Below are 26,233 nucleotides of genomic sequence, written 5' to 3'. Positions count from 1 at the left end.
GTTTTGTTATCCTTGTAGCATTTGGAAAATAATGTTCACAATATTTGCAAATTACAGCTTTGCTCTCAGCAGAAACTGCACTGTGGAAATGTTTCTACACTCCAGATGTTGGTCTCACCATTTTACTGAGAGAAGGAAAAGAAAAAACAATTTACTGACCAGACTATAGGTAAACATTATGCTTTGGTGGTGGAGAACATTAATAGGAATCATTTAAAGGTTAAAAAGATAAACTAATTTGTCAGACAAATTCACCCTCTTACTGGTCAATTAAGGACAGAGGACAGAAACTATCATCTACTGTATCCCAACAATCACCCAACTGTAGGAGGTACAAGATGGAGCTTACAAGCAAACTAAACTGGAGCCTTTCCCCTGCAGTCTCCTAGTGGCGGATATGCATATTTCTCTTGTTTGAGAACTGCACTGAGAAGTTTGAAGTACTTGAATTGTATTCCAGGATTTGCTTCTTTTCAGCTAAGAGAACTTGCAATAATTTAGGACTTTACATACAGTCTCAGAAATCTTTCATTAAGGCATTCATGTTATATACAGTAGTTTGAATACCATGTCATTCATATATTATTTATCATTGTAAAAGAACAAATATTCCACACATTCTTTTTTTTCTTCAAATTTTCCAGAAAAAAAAAACAAAAAACAAAAACACATCGTTGAAAAAAAAAACAACTAAAAAAACCCCCAGTTTTTTTCCCACTTTTTCCAGGCCTTCCCATCTCTAAACAGGTCTTTTTTGCTGTATGGATTCATTAAATATTCCATACTGCTCTGAAAATGCTTTGATGTAATATCAATGTTACTATGAAAAACAATTATTGTTTACGTAAAAAAAACTGATATACAATATCAGGTTAAAAAGATATAAACTTAAAAAAAGTTGGTGTTTGATATTTTCTTGTGGCCATTAAGAAGGGATTCCAGGTAAAAAAAAATGGCATATATAACTGCTTTATCTGTAATGAAGCTAACCCATTGTCCAATTTAAAGCAGATAGGGCACAACTGAATGTAGCTCTGTAATACAAGCAGTGTAAGCATCGTAAGTTGACTTGGTATCAGCCTCTTGCAGACCCCAGTAAGTAGAGCTTAGAAAAGGGGAGGAAGAGGCAGTACAAGGAGCCAATCCGGTGCTGAAGTGCTTGCTGATAGAAGGTGAAAAAGTGATAGAGAGATGAGCTCGTGTCTTCTGCTGCTTCTTTTCACTGTTCAGTCACAGTCTGGGGGCAGGGAAGAGACCAGTAAGTAAAACTGCAGCAGGGCAATATCAGCCCCCTTCCTCCTCCTGCTATGAGACACATTTGTGCTGTGTAAATCTCAGGACTGGATGGACAAAGTAAAACTAATGAAATAATTTGCGTATTTAGTCGTACACCTGGAGCTCAGCTGTATTAATGTCCAATAGTTTTTTTGTAGGTGGTGGACTCTGTTCGATTTACAAATGGAATTCGTATATACACCAGCAAAATAAAAGTTAAAAAAACAATAGTTTGCCTTTAAACTGTTTTGGGAAAAAGCTCAGGAGTGTAAAATAAAGCCGGAAATAATACAAAAAGAGAGACCATCAAACCAAATTAAAATGAAAGAAACAAGAAAAAAAACATAGGTTAATGATACATCTTTGAACAAAAAGGCAATTTCCTTTTCCTCATTAAAAACTGACACACGGCACTAACTGCAGAGATTATGTTGTGAAAACATGCTACATCGCATAGCAGTGCCTGATCAAGGTCTGCAGTCAGGAGCAGGAGGAAGAGGGGAAAAAAAAAACACTGTTTCATGATTAGAATAGCAAATACTGGAAGAGACCCAAATCCATCATCTGGAGGCTGAGCAGCTGGTACAGCTTGGTAGTAATACCTTGGCATTTCCTATTAGCTAGAACTTGTAAAAATTGATTTTTCATCTGCCACATACAAGGGAAAAGCGCTTCTGTTTTAACATATTTTAATATCTTTTTTTCTAAATAAAACATGTACACTTGTAGACAGTGTTCGTCCAGAAAATTTGCTGCCAGTTTCATTTTTATGTGCTGGTCAAGAAAAGACCATCACTGCTTACCAATTATTTCAAGCCGAACATCAGGCAAATATAAATATATCCACATAAATATATATCCTGCTGACCCAAACACCAGGCCTGGAAGGCTTGTACACTTGTGTACATCCCGCTCCCATGTTACTTTCCTCACCCTTCTTCTTCTTCTAACCTCGGGGGATATCTCCCAAAACCCTGGTCCTCCACTATTTCTATCCCCACTGAGCACCTTTCAAGTCCTCCCTAACCCTCCCTCTCTATCCTTCTCTTCTTTCGAGACTCACTGCATTCGGCTGTTTTCTCCCATTTCTCTGAGGATTGCAGTGATCTATCGGCCTCCTGGACCGGTGTCCCGCTTTCTTGATGATTTCTCCACCTGGCTACCCTATTTTCTCTCCTCCGAACTACCCGCTATCATTCTCGGAGATTTTAACATCCCCATTAATGTCAACCACCCGGCTACATCCCAACTCTTCAACATAACCTCATCTTTTGCATTAGCACAATGTATACAGTCCTCCACTCACTCTGATGGGAATACATTAGACCTTGTTTTTTTCCCATCTTTGCACTTCCTACAACCTCACAAACGCCCCCTTTCCTCTCTCTGATCACAATCTCATCACCATCACAGTGTCCTCATCTTCAAACACTTATCCCTCCAAGCAACAATTACCTGCAGAAACCTTCACAACTGCAACCCTGCTCCTTTTCACTCTGCAACTGACCAACTCTATGACAGAATCTCTCCCCTGTCCTGCCCTGACTTGGCCACTGCTGTCTACAACAGTTCACTTTCATCCACATTAGACTCACTTGCTCCTCAAACACGAAGCATCAGGCTCCGAACATTACAACCGTGGCAGAGTGAGGACACCAGAAATCTTAAGCGACATAGTCGTGCGCTGGAGCGATTGTGGTGTAAAACCAAACCTTACCAAGCATTCACCTTATATAAATCTGCTTTCTTAACATACAATTCCTCCCTCCATGCTGCCAAACAAGCCTACTTTGTCACTCTCATCAATAGCTTGTCATCCAGTCCTCGCCGTCTCTTCTGTACTTTTAACTCTCTACTTTCTCCACCTCCACCCAGTACCTCACTCACTGCTCACGAGATTGCAAATCATTTCAAAAACAAGATTGATGCAATTCGTAGGGGCATCGCCACTGCACAGACATCCATCCCACTTAGCATACCTTATACTAAACCTCCCTCAACACTTTCCTCTTTTGACCTTGCTACTACTGAAGAGGTCACTAAGGTTTTCTCAGAAGCCCGTCTCACTACCTGCCCCCTGGATCCTGTCCCCTCACAACTACTACGGTCACCCTCTTCTTCCATCCTATGTTCCCTCACTCACATCTTCAATCTCTCCCTCTCCAATGTTGCCTTCCCTTCCCCTCTAAAGCATGCACACATCACTCCCATACCTGAAAAGCCCTCCCTGGACCCCACCATCCTGAACAACTTAACACCCATCTCGCTGCTGCCATTTACCTCTAAACTCCTAGAACGCTTAGTCTACAATCGCCTGAGCTCCTACCTCACTGACAACAATCTTCTTGATCCTTTACAGTCTGGCTTTCACTCACTACACTCCACTGAAACTGCCCTACTAAAACTCACTAATGATCTACTAACAGCTAAAACCAATGGCCACTACTCCGTACTCTTACTACTTGAACTCTCTGTGGCTTTTGATACGGCTGACCATCCCTTCCTCCTCAAAAAACTCCACTTTCTTGGTCTCAGAGACTCTGCTCTCTCCTGGTTCTCCTCCTACCTATCGCAGTGCTCCTTCAGCGTTACCTATAACTTGGCCTCCTCCTCTCCACTTCCTCTTTCTGTAGGAGTCCCTCAAGGTTCCGTCCTTGGGCCCCTTCTCTTCTCCATCTATACCTCATCACTTGATAAACTCCCATGGCTTTAAGTACCATCTCAAATCTATCTTTCTACCCCCCACCTCACCCCTTCAGTCTCCTCTCGCAATACTAACCTACTAAGTGACATATCGGCATGGATGTCATTCCACTTCCTCAAACTTAATCTTTCCAAAACTGAGCTCTTAGTATTCCCCCCAGCCCGTGCCCCCTCCCCTGACTTCTCCATCAAGATCAATAATACAATCATCAGTCCCTCCCCTCATGCCAGGGTACTAGGTGTAATCCTAGACTCCCATCTGTCCTTCCAGCCCCAAATCCAATCGCTGTCTAAATCTTGTAGACTTCACCTCCGCAACATCTCCAAGATATGACCGTTCCTAACCCCAGAAACCACTAAGCAACTTATTTACTCCCTTGTCATATCACGCCTCGACTACTGTAACTTCCTCCTCATTGGCCTACCTCATTGTAGACTATCCCCCCTCCAGTCTATCATGAACGCTCGTGCCAGACTCATCCAACTCACTAACTGTTCCATATCTGCCTCCCCTCTCTGCCAATCCCTCCACTGGCTCCCAGTTGCCCAATGGATAAAATTCAAAACTCTAACAATGACATATAAAGCCATCCACAACACTGCCCCAACTTACATAACCGATCTTATCTCTAAATATCACCCAAACCGTACACTCCGCTCCTCCCGTGCTCGTCTCCAAGACTTCTCCAGGGTGTCGCCCATCCTCTGGAACTCCCTACCCCAATCTATCAGATTATCACCTACTCTACTTGCCTTTCGGCGATCACTGAAAACCTTTCTCTTCAGGGAAGCCTATCCTGCCCTCTGCTAATTCTGGAATCCTCTACTCTTCCAACCACTCCATCCCCCACAGTGACTACCTACTGTACCATTCACCCCGCCCTCCTAGATTGTAAGCTCCAAGGAGCAGGGCCCTCAAATCCCTCTTGTATCGAACTGTATTGTTACTGTACTGTCTCCCACTATAATGTAAAGTGCTGAGCAAACCGTTGTCGCTATATAAATCCTGTATAATAATAATAATAATCTAATAATAATAATATAATCTAACAAAGGAAACCTGTCATTATAAAATTATGGTAGCTGGAACGGCAGACCTATGGGTGCAAGCACCAAGACTGTTATCTGTACATGGACAATTTCCTAATGCACATGGGTGCGTGAGGCCATATAACATAAATTGCAGTCGCCCATAATACAGAACTGTCCTGTACTGCTACCTGCGTGAACTCACACATGCATACAACTCTGGACCCTTGTAGTTTGCCTCAAAAGCAACCTTTTTAACATGGAGGAACTGTTTAAATAACTTTCCAGTCTTAGGGAACCCCTGCTAATAATTACTCTATTTACAGCTCATGGTACATTAGTGGGATGGTTACTGGAAATAATGCTTCTTACATTTGTGGTCATTGGGAAGAATCCCTCCTTACAAATAGCTAAAAATATCATTGGTGGCAGTGGGAAATTATCTAAGAGGCAGATATTGCTCATTGTTTATGAACCCCTACCAAACTCTGGAGGAACCCTAGTTAAGAAAGGATTCTATAGAGCCATATGGCTATGAATGCATGGGTTTAAACAAACAGCAGCATAAACCGGCCTACAACTACATACAGCTATTCATTACTGCTGTTGGCAGTAGTATATCCTAGGCGTGGAAATACACCTTCAATTTATGATCTATCTGGATAAGTCCTACTCAGTACCTCTTTTGACCACAAGATGCCTTCAGTCTTTCTGGTTTAATGACAACTATGACAGGTAGTCACCATGGTGACCTTAATTCACAATATATTAAAACAGAGAAAATTACCCAAGCCCAGAGAAAAGGAAGTGGACTCTGCAGTGTCATGTGACCGGCCTAAAGACTTCAGAAAGGGTATTAAATAAATAGCTTAAATACAGTACAGGGGGCCTTTAAGGGGAGAAGGCAGCCTAAAGGGAGACTAAAGTTAGGCTTTAGTGGACAGTGTCAATGGGCTTTTTGCATCAGAATTTCTGTTTTCCCTATACACAGCAATAGAAATTTGAAAGCAGCTTGAAACGGGTTGATGCTGCTTAGAAGAAACTCAACTGCAGGTCAAATGCAACTGCAATTGAATTCTGAACAAGCCCATCTGCAGGTCAAATGGAACGGTCATTGAACTCTGAATGAACTCAGTCATAGGTTAAAGGCATTGAACTCTTGGGGGTTGTTCACACTATGTGACCTGCGTTTTTCTACACTGGATAAACACAGGTCACCTGTAAGGCATATAGAAAACTAGTAATCCACGTGAAACACTAGCTTACTTCAAAACCCAGTCCATACTATACAATAGGAAAAAAAAAATTCTTTTGCTAAGGCCATTTAACTGGCTCTTGCAATATTTCTCTTGCAGTGATTAGGGTCACTGGGTAACAGTCAGATGAGAGTGATAAAACTAAACACAAAGTTGCAGCGAGAAGCAATCTTAGCTGCTCTTTCAAAAGGGAACTTGGGAAACAAGGAATGACTCTTGTTGCCATTTTAAAAGGGCATCCAGGTAATAAAAGTATTAATCCATGTAGGAGGTAAAATTGTTTGGTTGAGATTGAGTATAAAAACTCCTCCTTTTTACTGCCTACATCATGTGTTGTGCACTTCCAGCACATTACCAGCAGAATGGACCTGGTGCCAGAAGGATGTAACTCCAATACGCATGCACAAGAGTTACATCATCATCATCATCATTTGCCACCCAATGGCCAAAGTAAGAAGTTGGCAGTCCAGAAAAAGTAACACAAGAGATGACAGCAGAAAGGGTGGACCTGTCAGTGATGGAGGAGAGTAGTCTAGAAGGTACTTCTACCACCATGTGCGAATATGCAATGTGTAAATGAACATTATGGCAAGAGCTCCTACACCACAACTAGGTTTATTTCCACTCTGAAATCATCTCACTGTACGGGAGCCTATGTACAAGTATTAGTTGCTACATAAAAAATAAAGCTAGTAAGATGACAAAGAAAATGATGATGACAATGATAATATTAATCATAATCATATATTGGATAATGTATCCTTTGTTATATTATTATTAGGATTCAAAAACAATCTTAACAAACAAGTACAGTCATGGCCAAAATAACAGCACCCCTGCATTTCTGTCAAGATTATGCACCACTTCGCCCAGAAAATTGTTGCAATTACAAATGTTTAGGCATTCTCATGTTTATTTCTTTTGTTTGAATTGGTATGACACAAACAAGCGGAGAAACAAAAAGCCAAATTGACACATTCCATGCAAAACCTCAAAAATGGACTGGACAAAATTATTGGCACCTTCTCAAAATTGTAAGAAATAATTGCATTCCAAGTTTGTGATGCTCCTGTAATTTGTAATTAAACTGACCTGCATCAATTAACAGAGCTTAATGTTTATGTGTCCACTGTGCGCAACATTGCCAAGAAGTTTACAGCCCATAGCACTATAGCTAATCTCCTTGGATGTGGACGTAAAAGAAAAACTTGATCAAAGATTGCAACAAAAGGATTGCTTCTGGTTCCAGCACCATATGAGCTAGCAGCTTTCCCACACAGCTCCCCACTGAGCGCCCTCAAAACATCCTCCCAAGCCTGCAAGTGGAAGTCAAATCAGCTTGGCAACACAGACAACAGCAAGGGGACAACTTAATGGACAGGTTCCTGGAGAAAGGTGCGTCCCGAGCCCAGCCTGCTCCCCACCAGCTTGATCCTCCTGTGGTGGCCCCAGAATCCAACATGGCGGGTGCTGCTGACTGTCACACTGCTCAACGCAACCTCTCTTCTTGCCCGCAATCATTGAGGGGGCCAATGACAAGCGTATAGCACAGGTTGTGTCGGCTCTCTTCTCCCCCACCATCATGGCAGCAGTGAAAAAAGCCATGCAAAATGGCATAGCACACTTCAGAAAAGAACAGAGGACCACTCCAACTGCTTGAATGAAGCGGAAATTAGAATTTCTACTGTGCAGGATGAGCTGATCCACATCCAATCATTAATCTATGACCAAGACAAATCCCACCAAGCACTGTGGCAGAAACTAGATGACCTGAAAAAATGCTCTAGGGTATTGTAGGTCTCCCAGAATCTTACAAATCGTCCTCCCTGGTTGATTTTTGTGCATCACGCATCCCTGAGGCTTTGGGGATATCTGCATTTAGCATGGTGGAACGGGCTCGCCTTATAGGGGCATACACCACTGATTGCCCCTCACCACGTCCGATCATTGTGAAATACCTCAACTATGCAGATAAATCTGCTATTCTGCAAAATATCACCAAACTCGATCATTAATGATTGATAGCCATAAACTCCTCTTTGCCGATTACTCTCTGAAGGTCTCCCGCAGGCGCAAGGCTTTTCAAGATATCTGCTCTGCACCTTTCCAGAAGCAAATTAAATTCACCTTGGCCTACCTTGCTACTCTTCGCCTATGCTCTCCTTCTGGAGACCAGCTATCATTTCAAGAGCTGGCGGAAGCAGCAACCTACCTGCAATCCCTCAATATGGAGGTCCCTGCACACCACACTCCACGCATCTCTACCTCTCGCTCCTCAGAACAAAGACGTCCTAGGAAGGACTCGCCGTAGCGCCCCAGATTCTCTGCTTCTAACAATTGTTCTAGATTTCACTGAACATAGCCTTCTCTGCAGACAGGTTCCTTATCCACTGTGATTTTTACATCACATATAAAGCTGATAAGTATTCTCCTTGAATTTATTATTGCTGTTATTTCCAAATGTTATACTTCTGGGATGTTGTTTTAACTGATGTACCCAGTCTACCTTCTCCTCAGGATACCCCATGTGCTCCTCAGGTCTGGGGGTCTGGGAAGGGACTAAGCTTCATGGACCCACACTACCACATTTGCTCCGTTATCTCTCAGATATTCCTCCTACCTAGCTACCACGCATGTATTTGAGTCAGTTGGTGCATAAAACAACGCATGTGGCAGCTCTTGGGGATAACTGCATTCTTAGCTGGTTCATGTGTGAAAAAAGCGAAGCACTTGCAATGAAGGATTGTTCGATGGTGGATAAAGAACCTCGATCAACTTCCAGACAAATTCAAGCTAACCTTCAGGCACCAGGTACAACTGTGTCAGCTTGCACTATACGTTGCAATCTGAATGAAAAGGGATGCTATCGTAGGAGTCCCAGGAGGACCTCATTGCTGACACAGAAACATGAAAAAGCCAGATTGGAGTTTGCCAAAACGTACCTGAGGAAGCAAAGATCCTTTTGGGAGAATGTGCTGTGGACAGACAAAGCAAAATTACAGCTATTTGTTGAATTCCATTATTCTACTGTTTTCAGAAAAATAAATGAGACCTTTAAAGCAAAGAATACAGTCCCTACAGTCAAACATGGTGCAGGTTTGCTGATGTTTTGGGGTTGCTTTGATGCTTCAGGGTGCAATGTAGGGCCCGGGGTCGGAAAGTTGGGTCTCTGTCAGAGGTCATGAGTCTTACAGAAGGACAATGACCCAAAGCACATGTCAAAGCACCCAAAAATGGTTTCAGATGAAGCGCTGGAGAGTACTGAACTGGCCAGCAAGGAGACCAGATCTCAATCCCATAGAACACCTGTGGAGAGATCTCAAAAGAGCAGTTGGGAAAAGGAAACCTTCCAATCTGAGAGACCTAGAGCAGTTGTCGAAAGAAGAGTGGTCCAAATATTTCAGTAGAGAGGTATAAAAAACTCATTGATGGTTAGAGAAAGCAATTGATTTCAGTTATTTTTTCCAAGGAGTACCAATATCGAGGTTGCCAATAATTTTGTCCAGTCCATTTTTGGGGTTTTGCGTGGAATGTGTCAGATTTGGCTTTGATAAACAAGAACCAGGACAGATGAACAATTCTGAAAACAAGCACGGACATATTTGGTGTATTTTTTATGAACTAGTCTCTGGTGATTGTAAAACAAACCATCCTACCTCAGAAAGAAGTAATTAGTTTGGGAAAAAAAATTAGCAAAACTAAAATTGGGATTTTATCAAAGTAGGTGCGGACTAATCCAACAGTGTGATGTCCTCGGTTTGCTTAAAACGGTGTGTACGGTTTAACCCCACATGTGCAGGGTTTGTGCCATATTTCCCCAAATTCAACGAAACAACGTAGTCACAGAAGTGCTCAGCAAAGGATTTTCCATTCAAATCTTATCAGCTAACTCAATCTCCTGAAGGATATGTAGTTTAGTGCCTTTTATTCAAATAGCCAATATGAGTTCACCCCAGGGCTGATTATCACACAGTTGGCTACATTTTAGACCAAATATGTCTGTTAATGGGTTCATCTATGGAATAAAATCAACTCCCAAGGATGGTGAACACCTACAGTTCAGATGTCAAAAAGATAGAGTGTGTATCTGTTCATAGTATGAAGGTATCAGCTACTGTATGTGTCCATCATACACCCCTTTTAACTGTCTCTTAAATAATCTAGATCTAATCATCATGTTCTGTCAGAATAATCCAGATGTATGTATGGCCAAACGTGTGGAAGATCACATTGCACATACCGTGCTCAGTTGGTGTACCTTACCTTTCAATGTAATAATTTCTTGTCTTTATAATCAAATCCTTCATCTAATCCATCTCTTCACCATAACTCCTAAAAGGAGGCTCCCAAGATAAAAATACAGGTACCAACTGAAGTCCGAAAGATGCAAGGTCCAAGGTTGTCCTTGTTTCAACACTAGATGAGTCACTGATCTAGAATAATTACACATCTGCAGCAATGTGTCAGAGCACACACTTGATCCAGACCACTGATTCATGAAGTAGTAAAGCAAGATTCAGCCCTGGAGCCTTCACCTTTTAAAAACATATCTACAATAGCAGCTATCATGTTTCTATCTTGGCATGTTCCTTTTAAATTTTGTTTTGTATAACTCAAACTTCTTATATCTGTAGGCTGCATTTAACCAAAATTCTGTTTTATTGGCAGACCTTTAAAACCTATAATAAGAAGCAGTTAGAGGGTTAATCGATGCCTTAAGTAAAGCAGTAGATGATAAATATTTTAGAGGCAGCCATTCTACTCTGAGTTTGAAGTGTCATAAGCAATCTCTCTCAGAAATCAATATTCACACAGCACATCCTGGGGGAAAAGGGAAGTAGACATGCAGTGAAAGTTAATGTGAGCCATCAAATACATGTCTACCTTAATCCCTATTGCTGTTTTCTTGGCTTCTGCTTTTAGTCTTGTTGCTTTTAATACAGGCTTGTTTTTCTTGTAGTCTTGTCTTCCTAAAGTAGAAAAAGGATGAATTATTGATGGAGAAATGTATACTCGTAATTATTTTAGCATTATTGATTTTTGTATTATTATTAAAAAAAACATAAAGTTAAAGTTTTGCTGCAGCAAACAGATATACAAACTCGTTAGTACAGATTTCTCGCCAAGTATAGTAAGAAAATACATACATTAATGTAGTGAATTCTAGGGCAATAAAGTGGTTCTATCAGGGAGCAATGCTGGTTGTCATCTGGCGACAACATTGTGGGTGGGTACCAAAATTCAAAATGCTTTCATTTCAATTGGTTAGTACTGTGTGGGCTGGAATACCCATCTGTAAGATTCCAGACTGGCCCTAGCAACATCTACTACCATTGTGAAGCATGATTACATTCCACATAACTACATGTGTTTTTTTTTATGTGCCAATACAAGTCATCAGTCACCAATCTGTGGTGTTACAGTGTATGTAAACCTAAAAATAAATTTTTTAAAAGTCTAGCTTAACCCCCACTTGTTCAGGTGGTGTTGCCATTTCCTATTCTTTTGTAGCATTTTTAACCTTTTTACTTTGTCCTGACACACAACAGAGCCAACGTGTACAGCTTGGAGTCCACAGGAAGAAAGCAAGGCATCATGGAATGTCCATGTCATTGGACATGCACAATTACATATGGACACATCAAGCGAGGGGTACAGGCACGGCACTTGGGCTTCTAAGGTCAAAAAGGCGCATTTTGGGGAATATGAAAAATTATTCATATTCCACACAACAACTCAGGATATGGTCTTGTAGATCAGGGAATATTTATCGGAGAGTTTAAAGTCGCTATAAACCTCTGACATTAAATATTAACAAAGCACATCTATAGTGTTTAGCTGTCTTAATCCAAAGCACTGAGTATAATTTCTCTCTGTTGTCTAGTTCCTCTGCTATCTGCATAAGTCATTTCTGACAGACCTTCCTGAGTTAAAGAGATAAAAAGGTGACTGGGAAGGGAGCTCCAGCACACAACCTGTTATTGATCTCATCATCTCTGCATCTTTCCTGTGTGCTGTGTGGAAGGGGGGTGGGGTCCCTCTCCTCCAATGAGCTCTCAGAGCTTTCCTCACTGAGCTCTTTAGTGTGTGCCTTAATGCTTCTGTGAAAAATCCTGTTTGAGAAGGCTTTTCAGGACAAATGGCTACAGATAAACAGGTGCAACCTATGTAGGATAATTTGTTTTATCTCTTGTATCATCTGAGGCCAGGCACTTCATTCAGTATATGTAAGGGTTTACAATCACTTTAATTTTAGTTCAACTAGAAGAATTGCTTTAAAAAACAATGCACTTAACAGTAAAAACATGCACGTGTTTTCCTGCTGTCACCGCTATGAAAGCCAGGATATGGTCAGTTATAATCTATTATACCTTCTGATATATATGCAAATATGATGAGCCAGCTTAGCTGCCAACAATCAGGCTATGTTAGTGTATAAATTACACAGATTAAGTGTGTAGCCTGTAGAAAAAAATGTGATGGAAATCTGCACTGTTCCTTTTCTTTACAAACATGGCAAAGAACATTTCGCTGGGAGTGCACTGAATCTGAAGAAAAATTGCAATTCACCAGACAGGTCTGATGGTCTCAATGAGGATGGACAACTTTGTTATCATCTATCGTTTTTGCTATGAAATAGATTTTATAAGAATTCTTAAGTTGGCTATATACACAATATAACCATCTCTTGATCTGGCTATTTTTGCTTCCAGCCCAGCCAACTGTTTTGTGGGAAATGCAATTGATTTTAGAAAACCTTGTTTAATCACTTGGCTGAACTGAGCACATGAAATACAGAGAACTCGAAAGATAGTTTTGCCTTTTAGAAACTGGCAAGTCCAACCATCCAAGTTCATAGTCGGTTCATATGATCAGTTGAATTCAGCCTACTGCTGGCCACATTCATTACTTTAATTAAATAGTTTTTTGGGTTTTTTTTGCAACATTGCCAGCCTCTCCCCTGTAAAAGAACCTATGGTAGAAAGCCTGGCTGTAATAAAAACAAACAGTGTTTTAGGCTCAATAGGAGCTTTAAAAAGGACAAAAAAACGCTGGATGAAAAAACGCTCAATATTCATGTTTTTTGACGGCATTGTGTCTGCGTTAAGAAGTGAATAGTGGGTCGCCCGCATCCTAAAAAACTGATGACTCATCAGCTGTCAGCTAGCGTGCATGGAGCCTTAAAGTATTTGCAAAAGAATGGATATCAGCTTGGACTAAAAACAACTACATGAATAATTTCTATTTGCATTTTCCAGCACACGCTCACCACCAAAAAATGTATAGCCTACTATTTGGAAAACAAGAAAACCATTGCAAGTAACAAAATCCTAAGTGTAAATTGTAGTAGCCATGGCATCCAAACAGAATCCATCAGGAAAAAGAATTCTCATCAGATACTGCACTATGCAAACTGAAAACTCTTGCTAAACAGACAGCAACATTTTGATAATCCACTTCAGCTGGATAAACTAAGAACTACTCTGTAACATCTGTCCAAGGGGTCAAGCACATCTAACTAAAAACTCATTCATCGGGGAACAATCAGAAGAAGAAAATGTAAAGCAATATGACTTGAGTTGCAATTGTAAATGCTATTTTTTTTTTTTATTTGCAAATTTTTTTTCCATGGAAGTGAAGTTACCCTTTAACCTCTTGCCATCCAGAAGATTTACCCGCCTTCTTGACCAGGCCATTTTTTGTGATACTGCGCTTTGTTACTTTAACTGACAATTGCGCGATCATGCAATGCTGTACATAAATGAAATGTATGTAATTTTTTTCCCCACAAAAAGAGCTTTCTTTCAGTGGTATTTGATCACCTCTGTGATTATTTTTTGTGCTATAAACAAAAAAGACTAACAATTTTGAAAAAAAAAAAAATATATATATATTTTGACTTTTTACTATAAAACATATCCAATAAAAAAAACAAATATATAAACTTTCATCACAAATTTAGGCCAAAATGTATTCAGCTGCATGTCTGGTTTACGTCAAAGTTATAGCGTCTACAAATGGTGGTATATATATTGGAATTTTTAGTTATTTATTTTTTATACTAGTAATAGCGGTGATCAGCAACTTATAGCGGGTCTGTGGGACTGCGGCAGGCAATCTGACACTGGGGGGAACTGAATAACTGTCACTGACATCTCCAGTGACACTAATTATTATTATTACAGGTACTTATATAGCGCGGTCAATTTACGCAGCGGTTTACTATATGAATTCTTGGGGAACCCAAGAATTCAGCTGGCAGTTCCATTGGCTGACCATAGAGCTGATCAGAGACCAGGATGCCGGGATGCCTCCAGTCACGTCTATGGTCTAAGCTACGAGCATTTGATAATTTCCATTTCGCTGGATATAAACAGTGCCATTTTAAAATTGGGAAAGGATCTGATCACACCGATCTTGGTGTGATCAGATGCTTTAAAGGCAGAGGAGAGATCTAAAGTCTAATAGACCCCAGATTTCTAAAAAAAAAAAAAAAAAAAAAAAAAAAAAAGGGAGTACCTGCCACTGCCTATTGCAGGGGATATTTAAATTCACTGTGATAACAAAAGAAGCAATTAAAAAAAAATTAAAGGGACCATGTAAAAATTTTAAAAAAAGCAAAATAAATACTTAAAAAAAAACATTTCCAAACCCACCCCCATCACCATGCTCATGTACAAATTCAAACGCAAGTGTTGGTTCCATGTCAGTATGTAAACAGATTGCACCATAAAAAGTGTGTTTTTTCCAAAAACCTTGCGTATGAAAAATTGCTGTGCAAATACTGTGTGACAAACATTTTCAACGCGCAGTTTTATTCTCTAGGGCCACTGCTTTAAAACAAATATACAATGTTTGGGGGGTTCAAAGTAATTTTCTAGCAAAAAAAACTTGTTTTTTCATGTAAACAAAAGTGTCAGAAAAGGCTTGGTCTAGAAGTGTTTAGCAGAGTGGGTGATGTGTGGTATAAGTTTCTAATGTTGGCCCTGGATAGTAGAAGCACCCCCCAAAATGACCCTTTTTGGAAAGTAGACACTCCAAGGTATTTGCTAAGGGGCATGGTGAGTATTTTGCAGATCTCATTTGTTGCCACATGTTTTTGGAAAACAAAGAAAGCAAAAATCATTTTTTTTCTCTTCTTTTTCAAAACCCTGTGACAAAAATGATATCTGAAAAATACTCACCATGCCTCTTATCAAATTTATTGGGTTTTCTACTTTACAAAAGGGTCATTAGGGGAGTGTTTGTAGTACACTGGCATTTTAGGGCCTCCAAAACTGTGATAGGTAGTAAGGAAGTGACATGAGGAAATATGCCCTTTGAAAACCTGGAGGTGGTCATTGCATTTTCGGGGCCTGTATGTAGCTAGGCTGCCAAAAAGTCTCTCACATGTGGTATCCCCAAACTCGGGAGAAGTAGCAGAATGTGTTTTGGGGTGTTATTCCACATATACCCACGGCCTGCATGAGCAATATATCATTTAAGTGACAACTTTGTGTAAAAAAAGAATGTTTGTCATTTTCCAAACATTGGTGGCAAAAAAAAACAAAATGTTCCATGGATTCAATGGGGTTTATTTACTAAAGCTGGAGAGTCCAAAATCAGACTCCCTTCTGCATAGAAACCAATCAGCTTCCAGGTTTCATTGCCAAAGCTTCATTGAACAAGCTGAGGTTAGAAGCTGATTGGTTTCTATGCAGAAGGGAGTCTGATTTTGGACTCTCCAGCTTTAGTAAATAAACCCCAATATGTCAGAGGTACAGGCACACAGCTACATAGACAGTATGCAGGACCGTGGCATTACACCGTGGTAAAATGCTTTACAGGCTCCTAACAAAAAAATGAATGCATATCTGTTTACCTGCAAAAAAAATTTGCATTTATCGATTTATTATTTTGCAAAGGTGAACTTATCCTTTAAGCTTCTTTGAATTCCTTCCTCTCCTCAATGGAGCACTAAAGTAGATCTAAATACTAAATTAATGATATTTTAAAGCATTATGTATCAAACAAGTGCAATTTTGTTTTTTGGGGGGTTTTTTATTGCTTTTTAATAAAATACCGTTTTACCTTTTATTCTTTGTTGTATCTCTATGGTGTTGATATCTTCTAGTCTCTTTTAGCAACTTGCTGACTACCAGCCAAGGCTCCAGCAATGCCTACACACCATTGCTCTGGATCAGCTTTCTGCTAGTCACAACAGTGGACCATGCCTGAGAAATGGTCGTTGGCACGGTTGTTGAGCTGTACAGCTGTAATCAGCTCCAGGGGTGCACAAGACAAAGTGACAACCCAGGAGGACAATTAGAAGACATCCCATAAAAGGAAGTGCCTGAACAAGAACCTTCATTGTGGTATCATAAGGTATTATTTTAATGAAAGCTGAACAATTAGAAATGAACAACTTTTGAAGATGCACCATCTTTAAGCTGAAATGAGATTTTAGTGAAAGGATTTGGATCCATTTTAATACTACTTAATACTGCTCCTTGCTTCTCCTGTTTGTGTGGTCTAATTTCTGTCTTGTCTGTCTTTCCTGTTTATACAGATATATTGATGTATTATATTTGATATACTACTTAACTAATGTTAAACCAGATCCGAGCACCTACAAACGTCCTTTGAATACTTCGATCTCAAACCCCAAAAATCATTCACTTGTCATTGCAATGCTTCTTATCTATTTGTATAAAAAGTTAATGAAAATAAAACTGAAGGGAAAATGGAGATTTCAGCAAAATCGTGGAGTGGGAATTATGTTTTTCTTCCTTTAAACTTTCTGTAATAGGTGCAAACACTAATCAGGATAACTTGAAGGCTCATTTATAGGGTATTATTAACTGCTATTGGAGCAGTTAACACACCAGAGACCATTCAACATCAAGAACTTGTATTCTCCCTGAAAGCACCAAAGACGGGTCTTCAAAAGCATCTTGCTTCAATTAACATTTTTTCCAGACATAAAAAGTCTGAATCTAGTAAACTAATTGGAAAGATAGCATATTGCTCCAACATGCCGAATTGCAGGTATCTTTGGCATATATAGGAAAAGCAAATCAAACTTCTGTTCATAAAAATGCAGCCTTTGCTGGTAATTGTGTTTAACAGTCTAAAAATCTTTACAGGAGCATAAGTTGCCCACAGACATGTGAAGACATTTGCTCAAACCAGCTGTTTTCTACCAGATTAGGTGAAAATCTGAAGTCAGTGGTGGCAGATATCTACCTGCTGATTGCTTTTTGGGAATCAAATTAAACAACATTCTCCTCCCTTCCACACTGACATAAAGCTCAGCATAAAGGTTAACAGGTATTTAGGGAGTTCCATTTATATATGTGTTTCCTAAACCCTGCTTTTAAACTTTTATGTTTGCGATTATTTAAAGGTCTCCCTTAGATTGCTGTGCTCTAAGGTTTTCTTGATTACATATGTCAGACTCTGTTGAGGAGGGTCCAGAGAGCTGTGATAGTGATACAACATGAGTAACTGCCTGTTGGTTGGCTGGCCAATCCTCAAATTTGTCATCAGTGGGCTGGATGTTTGGTCAACAAATATTGGTTAACAAACATGCTGGACTGTGGGTGCTGGACTAGGGGGGACACTGGAGCACGTGATAAAATCTCCACTGGTCTGAAAGCTAAAGTAATAGAACTGGTACAGAGTAAATACAAGAACTTCAATGTTATGGAAGATTACTTCAGCTACCAGTATGCTAATGAAATTAAACCCATCCAAGGATTGTCATCAAGAGAAGCTGTAGGAGCCAAGGGGGCCTATCTGTGTGGCGTCACTGCCAAGGAAAAGAACCGCAGTAGACCCATATTTTCCACCTATATGTGGGCTCAGTCTCCTTTGCCAGGTGCTAAAGAGAATTTGTGGCTGTAATCTATCTGGAGGGGGAGTCATCCACTAGGGTTACTCATAGAAATGCAACTGCCTTACAAACGTGAAGAAAAAGTTACTTTGGGTATGAGAGCAGCTATTAACATTCAGAAAAAAGTTTCTGTATCTGCACAGAAAATAGTATATTTAATGTACTGATTATATTCGTCTGTGTTTTCCAATGTTCCTTGGTTTTGAGCTGTGCAAGGGTACCTTGTAGCATTGATTTTCATACAAGGTATATCAATTTGAACTTAGCAGTGTTTAGGTGTATGCTTATTACAACATTTTTCTTTTCTGTCAGGTGTACTTTGACATGTATTTTCAGTTTTCATCTCAATTGTGTACAGACAGCCATAGATATAAGATTATCCACAAAAGCAGATTCAGGTCATAATCTCAACTGTGTGAGCTCTCAGATGGGCCAGAAAGCTCTCAGGATAAATAACACTGGGTAAAGTGCTCTTATTTTTCAGAAGTGAGCCTTTTTTTTTTTTTACACCCCACTCTCTGGTATTAACAGAAATGCTGGAGTATGGTTTATGATTTAAATAGTTCCAAAATCATCTTTAAATTATCATATTAGATGCACTGATCCTAACATATTAGATGTCTGTTGCCAGCATAGGTAAACTTTTCTTTTCTTTTTTTTACAAATATAGAATTTATACTGGTCTGCCATATTTTGAAGGTCTAAGATATAATACCTAATTTTAAGCCAGTTTTTTGTGTGGATTCTGAAAATCATGCTCATTTTACTCAATCAGATCACGTTTTTGAGATCTAAGCACATACCAGACATTGCTATATAGCGATTTTTTTTGTTTATTCACACAAGATTATTAAAAATAAAGATTTCCCATCTAATATTGCAGCCATTTTAGCTTTCTGAAGAAAAACAGTGATGGTCCCCCTAATTCTCCCTTTGATATATACCATATTTCGGTATATTTAATGTGATTCGTAAGTAGCCATTTGTTAGAAATGTGTTAATTGTATGCATTTATAAGAGAGCTAACCATTAGTAGAACAGCATAAATACCTTTTCATTTATGTTAACATACGTCTTGGACCATCTTTCAGGTTGCCTTGATTTTTATGTTAGAATGTATTCTAGCATTTTAATGTTTAGCAGTATCGTCTTCAGCATGGCCTTGACTACAAGCCTGCAAATATGCAGGCCATGTGCCTTCTGTTTCCAAATTCAGCACAGCTGATGGGTTTTCTGGATAATATCACCTGCTCACTTGCCAGTAGGTGTCCTTTATATAGAAACATAACTGAAAACTTTAATACATTGGTCTCATTGGAGCTTGGTCTTCCTAATTCTAGCACCCTGCTGTTCTAGAGACCAATAAGCCATTATTGTAATCATTGAGGGATTAAACCTTTCCAGTAACATACGTAAAATCCTCGGCAACATCAAAAGAGACAAATGTATATTTGTTGTCATACAGTCTTCTATAACCTCATATTATTTATGCAAAATAATGGGTGTGGGATGTCTCTAAATTTATCAGCCCACACCAGAGGCTCCGTGCTTACTTTCACATTGCAATTTCTTCACATTGCTGTCCAGACCTCATTATCATGTGAATATCTAGTTATTGTTTTATGAATGTTCATATTTCAAAGCGTTTCCTCAGCAGACTTTACAATATCCAGCCTCATTATCATCATGTGGCAGGGCCGCTTTCGACTTGCATTTTCTGCTTTAAAAAATTAATGCATTGCTATTTTCTGAATACTGCTTAAGCTGCTTATGAGCACGTTATGCTATCAAACAGACACATGCAGAAAAGCTTCCCAAACTGTTGTTCTTTCAATGAAAATACAGCTGGTTCTGCATGAAAGGCATGTCTTTTCACCTGCAAATTGGCAAGCTGCTATATGTACTCCCTATTTTTTGTCTTTTGTTTGCCAGTAAATCTTTAATTTATGTAAACTTTAAATTTAAAGTATTCCATTGTAATTCCACATGAAGTAAGTCTGGGTTACTAAGATTCATTGTTAAAAATAAAAACTGGTTTGCAGGTAGAAGCATAAGTTAACAAAACTGATATTTCAAGGAAGATAACCCTCTTGTATCTATCAAACATTCCAGAGGTGAGATTTCCCCTCAGCATTTTGTTTTATTGTCTATTCTCACACAGACTTTATGAAGGTATCGCTGCAAACACGATTATCCAAGTATTGGTTTACTCATAAGGTAAATTTACAAATCTAAGATTATTCAGATTAACAGGTCTAGGCAAAGATAACTGAAATACAACATGGAAATGAGTATATGATTTTACATTTTGACCATAGATACGCTTTAACAGCAAACATGAAATGCATGTGTGAAAGCACAGAAAGTCTCAGAGTAAGTCCTCATGCACACTGGGTGTTTTTAAACTGCCAGTGACATTAGCTGTATAGAGTTTTTCTGTATTTGTAAGCAATTTTGCATTAGCATTTAGCCGTGTTTAGCTGCTTTTTTCCACGTTTTTCTGTGTTTGCGTTTAGCATTTTTTACACACAAAAAACATTTTTTGTTCAAAAAAAGCCCAAAAATGCCGGTTTGCTGCATCTTGCCGTGTCTATCAGCTTGAAACACAGTAGAAATCCACTAGTTCTGGGGGTTTCTTTCCAGCCAAAATACGCTGATTAAAGCCTGTGTGCATGGACACACAGGATAACATGCTGTGGAGTTTACTGGCTGTAGAAGAAAACGCCAAAAAAAGCAGCTGCAAAAATGTCTAGTGTGCATGAGGACTTACAGTACATGAAACATTGTGCTCCGTAACACATTATGCAAGCTGGATCTTAAAAAAGCTTTGTTGCCTGACTGAATGTGTGCAAAATGCTCCACACTGTCTGAACTAGCCTGAAAGCAAAGCATGGTTAGTCACATCCAAGTGTTTAGTACTGAAAACATGCAGAGCCAGAAAAAGCCAAGTATCAATAACATACAAGAAAAAAAACAATAAATACATAAAAATAAAACACCAGTCCTTCCAGTAAGCAAAAATATATACATACATACACATATATACACATACACTATATTGCCAAAATGACTGGGACGTCTGCCTTTCCACGCACATAAACTTTAATGGCATCCCAGTCTTCGTCCATAGGGTTCAATATTGGGTTGTCCCAAACTTTGCAACTCTTCTGGGAAGGCTGTTCACAAGGTTTAGGAGTGTGTCTATGGGAATATTTCACCATTCTTCCAGAAGCAAATTTGTGAGATCAGGCACTGATGTCAGACGAGAAGGCCAGGCTCTGCTCTAATTTATCCCAAAGGTGCTGTATCGGGTTGAGGTCAGGACTGTCTAGGTATACAGATGCCTTAAAAGTTCCGCTCAGTGGAACTAAGGGGACAAGCTCAACCCCTGAAAAACAACCCCACACCATAGTTCCCCCTTCACTAAACTTTACACTTGGCACAATGCAGTCAGGCAAGTACCGTTCTCCTGGCAACTGCCAAACCCAGACATATCCATCAGATTTCCAGATAGAGAAGCATGATTCGTCACTCCAGAGAACACATCTGCACTGTTTTAGAGTCCACTGGTGGCAAGCGTGCTTTACACCACTACATCGGATGCTTTACATTGCTTTTGGTGATGTAAGGCTTGGATGCAGCTGCTCGGCCATTGTAAACCCATTCCATGAAGCGCTCTACGCACTATTGTGCTAATCTGAAGACATCACAAAGTTTGGAGGTCTTTAGCTATTGACTCTGCAGCCAGTTGGCGACTTCTGCTCACTGTGCACTTCAGCATGCGCTGACCCCGCTCTGTCATTTAAATGGCCTACCACTTCGTGGCTGAGTTGCTGTTGTTCAGTTTCTTCCACTAATAACAGTTGACTGTGGAATATTTAGTAGCAAGGAAATTTCACGGACGGAATTATTGCATAGGTTGCAACCTATCATGGTACAATGTTTGAATTCACTGAGCTCCTAAGAGCAACCCATTCTTTCACAAATGTTTGTAGAAGCAGTCTGCATGCCTAGGTGCTTGGTTTTATACACCTGTGGCCATGGAGGTGATTGGAACACCTAAATCCAATGATTTGGAGGGGTGTCCCAATATTTTTAGCAATATAGTATGTGTGTGTATATATATATATATATATATATATATATATTTTACATACATACATACACACACAGTATCTCACAGAAGTGAGTGTACCCCTCACATTGTAAATATTTTATTATATCTTTTCATGTGCCACCACCCACACAGGGACCGTAAGCCCACCACCCCGCCTTCCGGCGCGCTGTCACTCCGGCGACTCGTGGCCTACCACGACCCCTGAAGCCGCGGCCTTTCCTACCGGACCACAGAGGACCGCGAACTGCGGAGGGCCGAGGATCGTCGCCGAGACGCCCCGCCCCGGGCTCCGCAGATACAAGGAAGCAGCAACCATCCCCACTGGCATGAAGAGGGTAAGCCACCGCTGCCACATCTGCTCCCCACCGTGCTCCACTCAGCCGTGCCCCTGCCACTGCACAGCCCTGAGCCCCGCTCCATCCGGCGGAGGCGCCCACCATCGCCTAGCCCATTCCACCTCCGGACATCGGCCCACACCAGCTCCTGTCGCCGGGCCTCTAGCACCTCCTGCCGCCGGGCCTTCAGCACCCCCTGACGCCGGGCCCTCATCACCTCTTGACACCGGGCCAACAACACCTCCAAACACCACGCCCCACGGCTCGTCCATGCGCCAAACCACTGTACCCACCGACGCTGTGGCCACAACGCCCACGGACGCCGGCCTACAGCACCCACAGACTGCAACCAGCCAGCTGTGGCCCCAGCCGCCCACCACTCTGTCAAGGTCCTACCTTTCTTCAGAGCTTGTGCATCTCCATGAGCTGGCATCCATCTTGGTTTTCTGCAAAGCATGGTGGGAACCTTTATGCCTTCAGGCTTCTGCGGCTCCTCCTCAGAAGGGTGTGGTTGAGCACATTTAAACCTGCTGTCTGCAAGTGTGCTCTGCACTTGTGTCCTGTATGTTGCCCTGTTACAAGCTCTTGTGTTGTTCCTGTTGCTCTCCTGGTAACCAACTCGGCTTTGACAAGACTATTCTCTGTGTTAACCCTTTACCTGACCTCCTGTTGCTGAACCAGGCCCGTGACCTGAGTATTCTTTGCCTACCGTCTAGTACTGTCTGCTCCGTTGTTATTGACCCGGCTTGTCTGACTACTCTACTCGTGTTCCCATCTAGCTCCCACCAGCTGTACGCCATTGGCGGCAGTCGTTATCGCAGCTGGGGTCATTCGGGGGCCGCGACCTGGTCTCAGGCTGCGTCAAGTCCATCCCCACCATCAGGGGCCCTGGTGAAGGGTAGCCTGGGGCTTAGACTCCGCGCCCTGAGGGACTCCGGTCTGTGGGTAGTGGCTGTCGTCAGTCGCAGCGTGACCGTACCATAGGCCTGCCTGCCCGTTCCAGCGTTCCTGTCCTGACATTACACAAGTGCCATGAATCCTGACGGTGCAGGTACGCCTTCGATCCCTATGTTACTCGCCAGACTTGACCAACAGGATCGCTTGTTGGATCAGTTCGCTCAGGCGTTGCAGGCTCTGCTTGCACGCACAGCGCACCTTACTCCTGGGGCTATTAGGTCAGTTGTTACTCCGGTGGACTCTCCCACTGTTGCTCCGGTTGTTGCACCTACCTCCGCATCTGTTGCGGAACCCGCGGTACCCAGAGGTATGACTGGTTCTGCCCCTCTTCCTCAGCGCTTTGGGGGGGAACCGAGTCAGTGTCGTGGTTTCCTTAACCAAGTGGGGATTTACTTTGAATTAATACCTCACGCTTTCCCTACTGAGAGGGCAAAGGTGGGCTTCCTAATCTCGCTACTCTCTGATAGGGCCTTGGCCTGGGCTAATCCCTTATGGGAGAGGAATGACCCGGTGATTCACGTGTTTACCCGTTTCGTTGCCTCCTTCCGTACGGTATTCGACGTGCCCGCTCGCTCCGCTTCTGCTGCCAAATTGCTCATGTCCATGCATCAGGGTTCACGAACAGTTGCCGTGTACGCCTTCGAATTTCGTACTTTGGCGGCAGAGGTGGGTTGGAACAATGAGGCTCTAGTGGCTGCTTTCTCTCATGGTCTCTCTGATGCGTTGAAGGACGAGATCGCAGCCAAAGAACTGCCTGTGGAGTTAGAGGCACTCATCTCCTTCCTAATCTTGATTGACACCAGGCTCAGAGAGAGGCCTTCATTTAAGGAACGTCTGCGGAGGCCTCCTAACCGTTTGGCGCCTACGTTTTCTGTCCCACCCGTGCCTCCCTCTCCTCCCACGCCTCCTGGGGATGGTTTGTCTGGTAGTGAGCCCATGCAGCTGGGGTTTGCTCGCCTTTCCGAGGGGGAGCGGGCCTCTCGGCATCGGGAGGGTCGCTGCCTGTATTGTGGACTCGGGGGGCATTTTCGGCAGTCCTGTCCGGTCCGTCTGGGAAACGCCCGCACCTGAGATCCTGTCGGGGGCAGATCTTGGGTGGAGTTTCCTCGTCCCCGGTTTCCTGTAAAGATAAACCGCTTATCACCGTTGTCCTCTCTTGGGCAGGAGGCTCGGTGACGGCCCAGGCGTTGGTAGACTCTGGGGCTGGCGGTTTGTTTATGGACAGTTCGTTTGCTGCCCAGTACTCCATTCCTCTGCAGGCTCGAGAGACTCCATTGGTTCTCGAGGCGATAGATGGCAGGCCCTTGCAGCCATCGCAGGTTACCCACGAGACCCTGCCGGTGGAGGTAGCTATTGGGGCTGTTCACAGGGAATTGGCCTGTTTCCAGGTAATTTCTTCCCCGCACTACTCCGTGGTTTTGGGCTATCCCTGGCTTCAGAGGCACAATCCGACCTTTGATTGGCGATCGGCCGAGATTCTCTCATGGTCACCACGGTGTGGGGCTGGTTGCATCCGTGGTCCGGTTAAGGTGCTGTGCACCTCCTCGGACTCTGTGCTGCCCACTGAATATGGGGAGTACGTGGACGTGTTTGACAAGGTGCGCGCCGGTGCTCTGCCTCCTCATCGTCCATACGATTGGGCCATAACCTTACAAACTGGTGCCACTCCTCCGCGTGGCAGGGTGTATCCTCTTTTGGTGGCAGAGAATCAGGCCATGGAGGAATACGTTGTGGATGCGCTTTCCCGGGGGCACATTCGCAAGTCTACGTCTCCAGCAGGAGCTGGGGTTTTTTTCGTGAAAAAGAAGGGAGGTGAGCTGAGACCCTGCATTGATTTTAGGGGTCTCAATCGGATCACAATTAAAAATGCTTATCCTATTCCGTTGATCACCGAGTTGTTTGACCGCCTCAAGGGAGCAACGGTCCTTACTAAACTCGACCTTAGGGCTGCCTACAACCTCGTACGGATCAAGGAGGGCGACGAGTGGAAGACCACGTTCAACACTAGAACCGGCCACTATGAATACCTGGTTATGCCCTTCGGGTTGTGTAACGCACCCGCGGTCTTTCAAGAGTTTATTAACGATGTCTTACGTGACTTGTTGCAGCAGTGCGTGGTGGTTTACTTGGACGACATCCTGGTTTACTCTGCGTCTATGGAGACTCATATCCAGGATGTTAAGCGGGTGCTGCAACGGTTGCGTAAAAACGAGCTGTTCTGTAAGCTCGAAGTGTGAATTTCACCAATCCCAGGTTGCCTTTTTGGGCTACATCATTTCCCCGGTGGGTTTTTCTATGGACCCTGAGAAGGTTTCAGCGGTTCTGCAGTGGCCTCGTCCCAGTGGTCTTCGGTCTATTCAGCGCTTTTTGGGATTTGCCAACTATTATCGGAAGTTTATCAGGAACTTTTCCACACTGTCCAAGCCTCTCTCAGACCTGACCAAGAAGGGCAGTAACCCTCACGAGTGGTCACCCGAGGCCATCTCAGCTTTCAAGGCTCTGAAAGCCGCCTTCACTTCGGCCCCAATTCTGTCTCATCCCAATCCTGGGTTGCCTTTTGTTCTCGAGGTTGATGCATCTGAGACAGGAGTAGGCGCTCTCTTGTCCCAGTGTCGGTCACCCGAGGGACCCCTACTTCCTTGTGGGTTCTACTCCAAGAAGCTTTCCTCTGCAGAGTGCAACTACC

At 42.2% G+C, this 26,233-nt stretch overlaps 1 protein-coding gene across 5 annotated transcripts in view; it reads right to left on the bottom strand.

Annotated features, from left to right (window-relative positions):
- The window catches only part of TRIQK (triple QxxK/R motif containing), a 211,048-nt gene that overhangs the window by 66,481 nt on the left and 118,334 nt on the right, over positions 1–26,233 (bottom strand). For all 5 annotated transcript variants that reach the window (XM_089679672.1, XM_089679670.1, XM_089679671.1 and 2 more), the window contains one exon: positions 11,148–11,233. In XM_089679672.1, the coding sequence (XP_089535798.1) occupies positions 11,148–11,233 (86 nt within the window). The remainder of the gene's footprint in view (positions 1–11,147; positions 11,234–26,233) is intronic.

The sequence above is a fragment of the Staurois parvus genome, unplaced genomic scaffold, assembly GCF_062004578.1.
Source record: "Staurois parvus isolate SC_StPar_1 unplaced genomic scaffold, SC_StPar_1.0 ptg000230l, whole genome shotgun sequence".
Classification (NCBI taxonomy): domain Eukaryota; kingdom Metazoa; phylum Chordata; class Amphibia; order Anura; family Ranidae; genus Staurois; species Staurois parvus.
The sequence above is the reverse complement of the archived record's forward strand: the minus strand, read 5'-3'. Positions and strand labels throughout refer to the sequence as shown.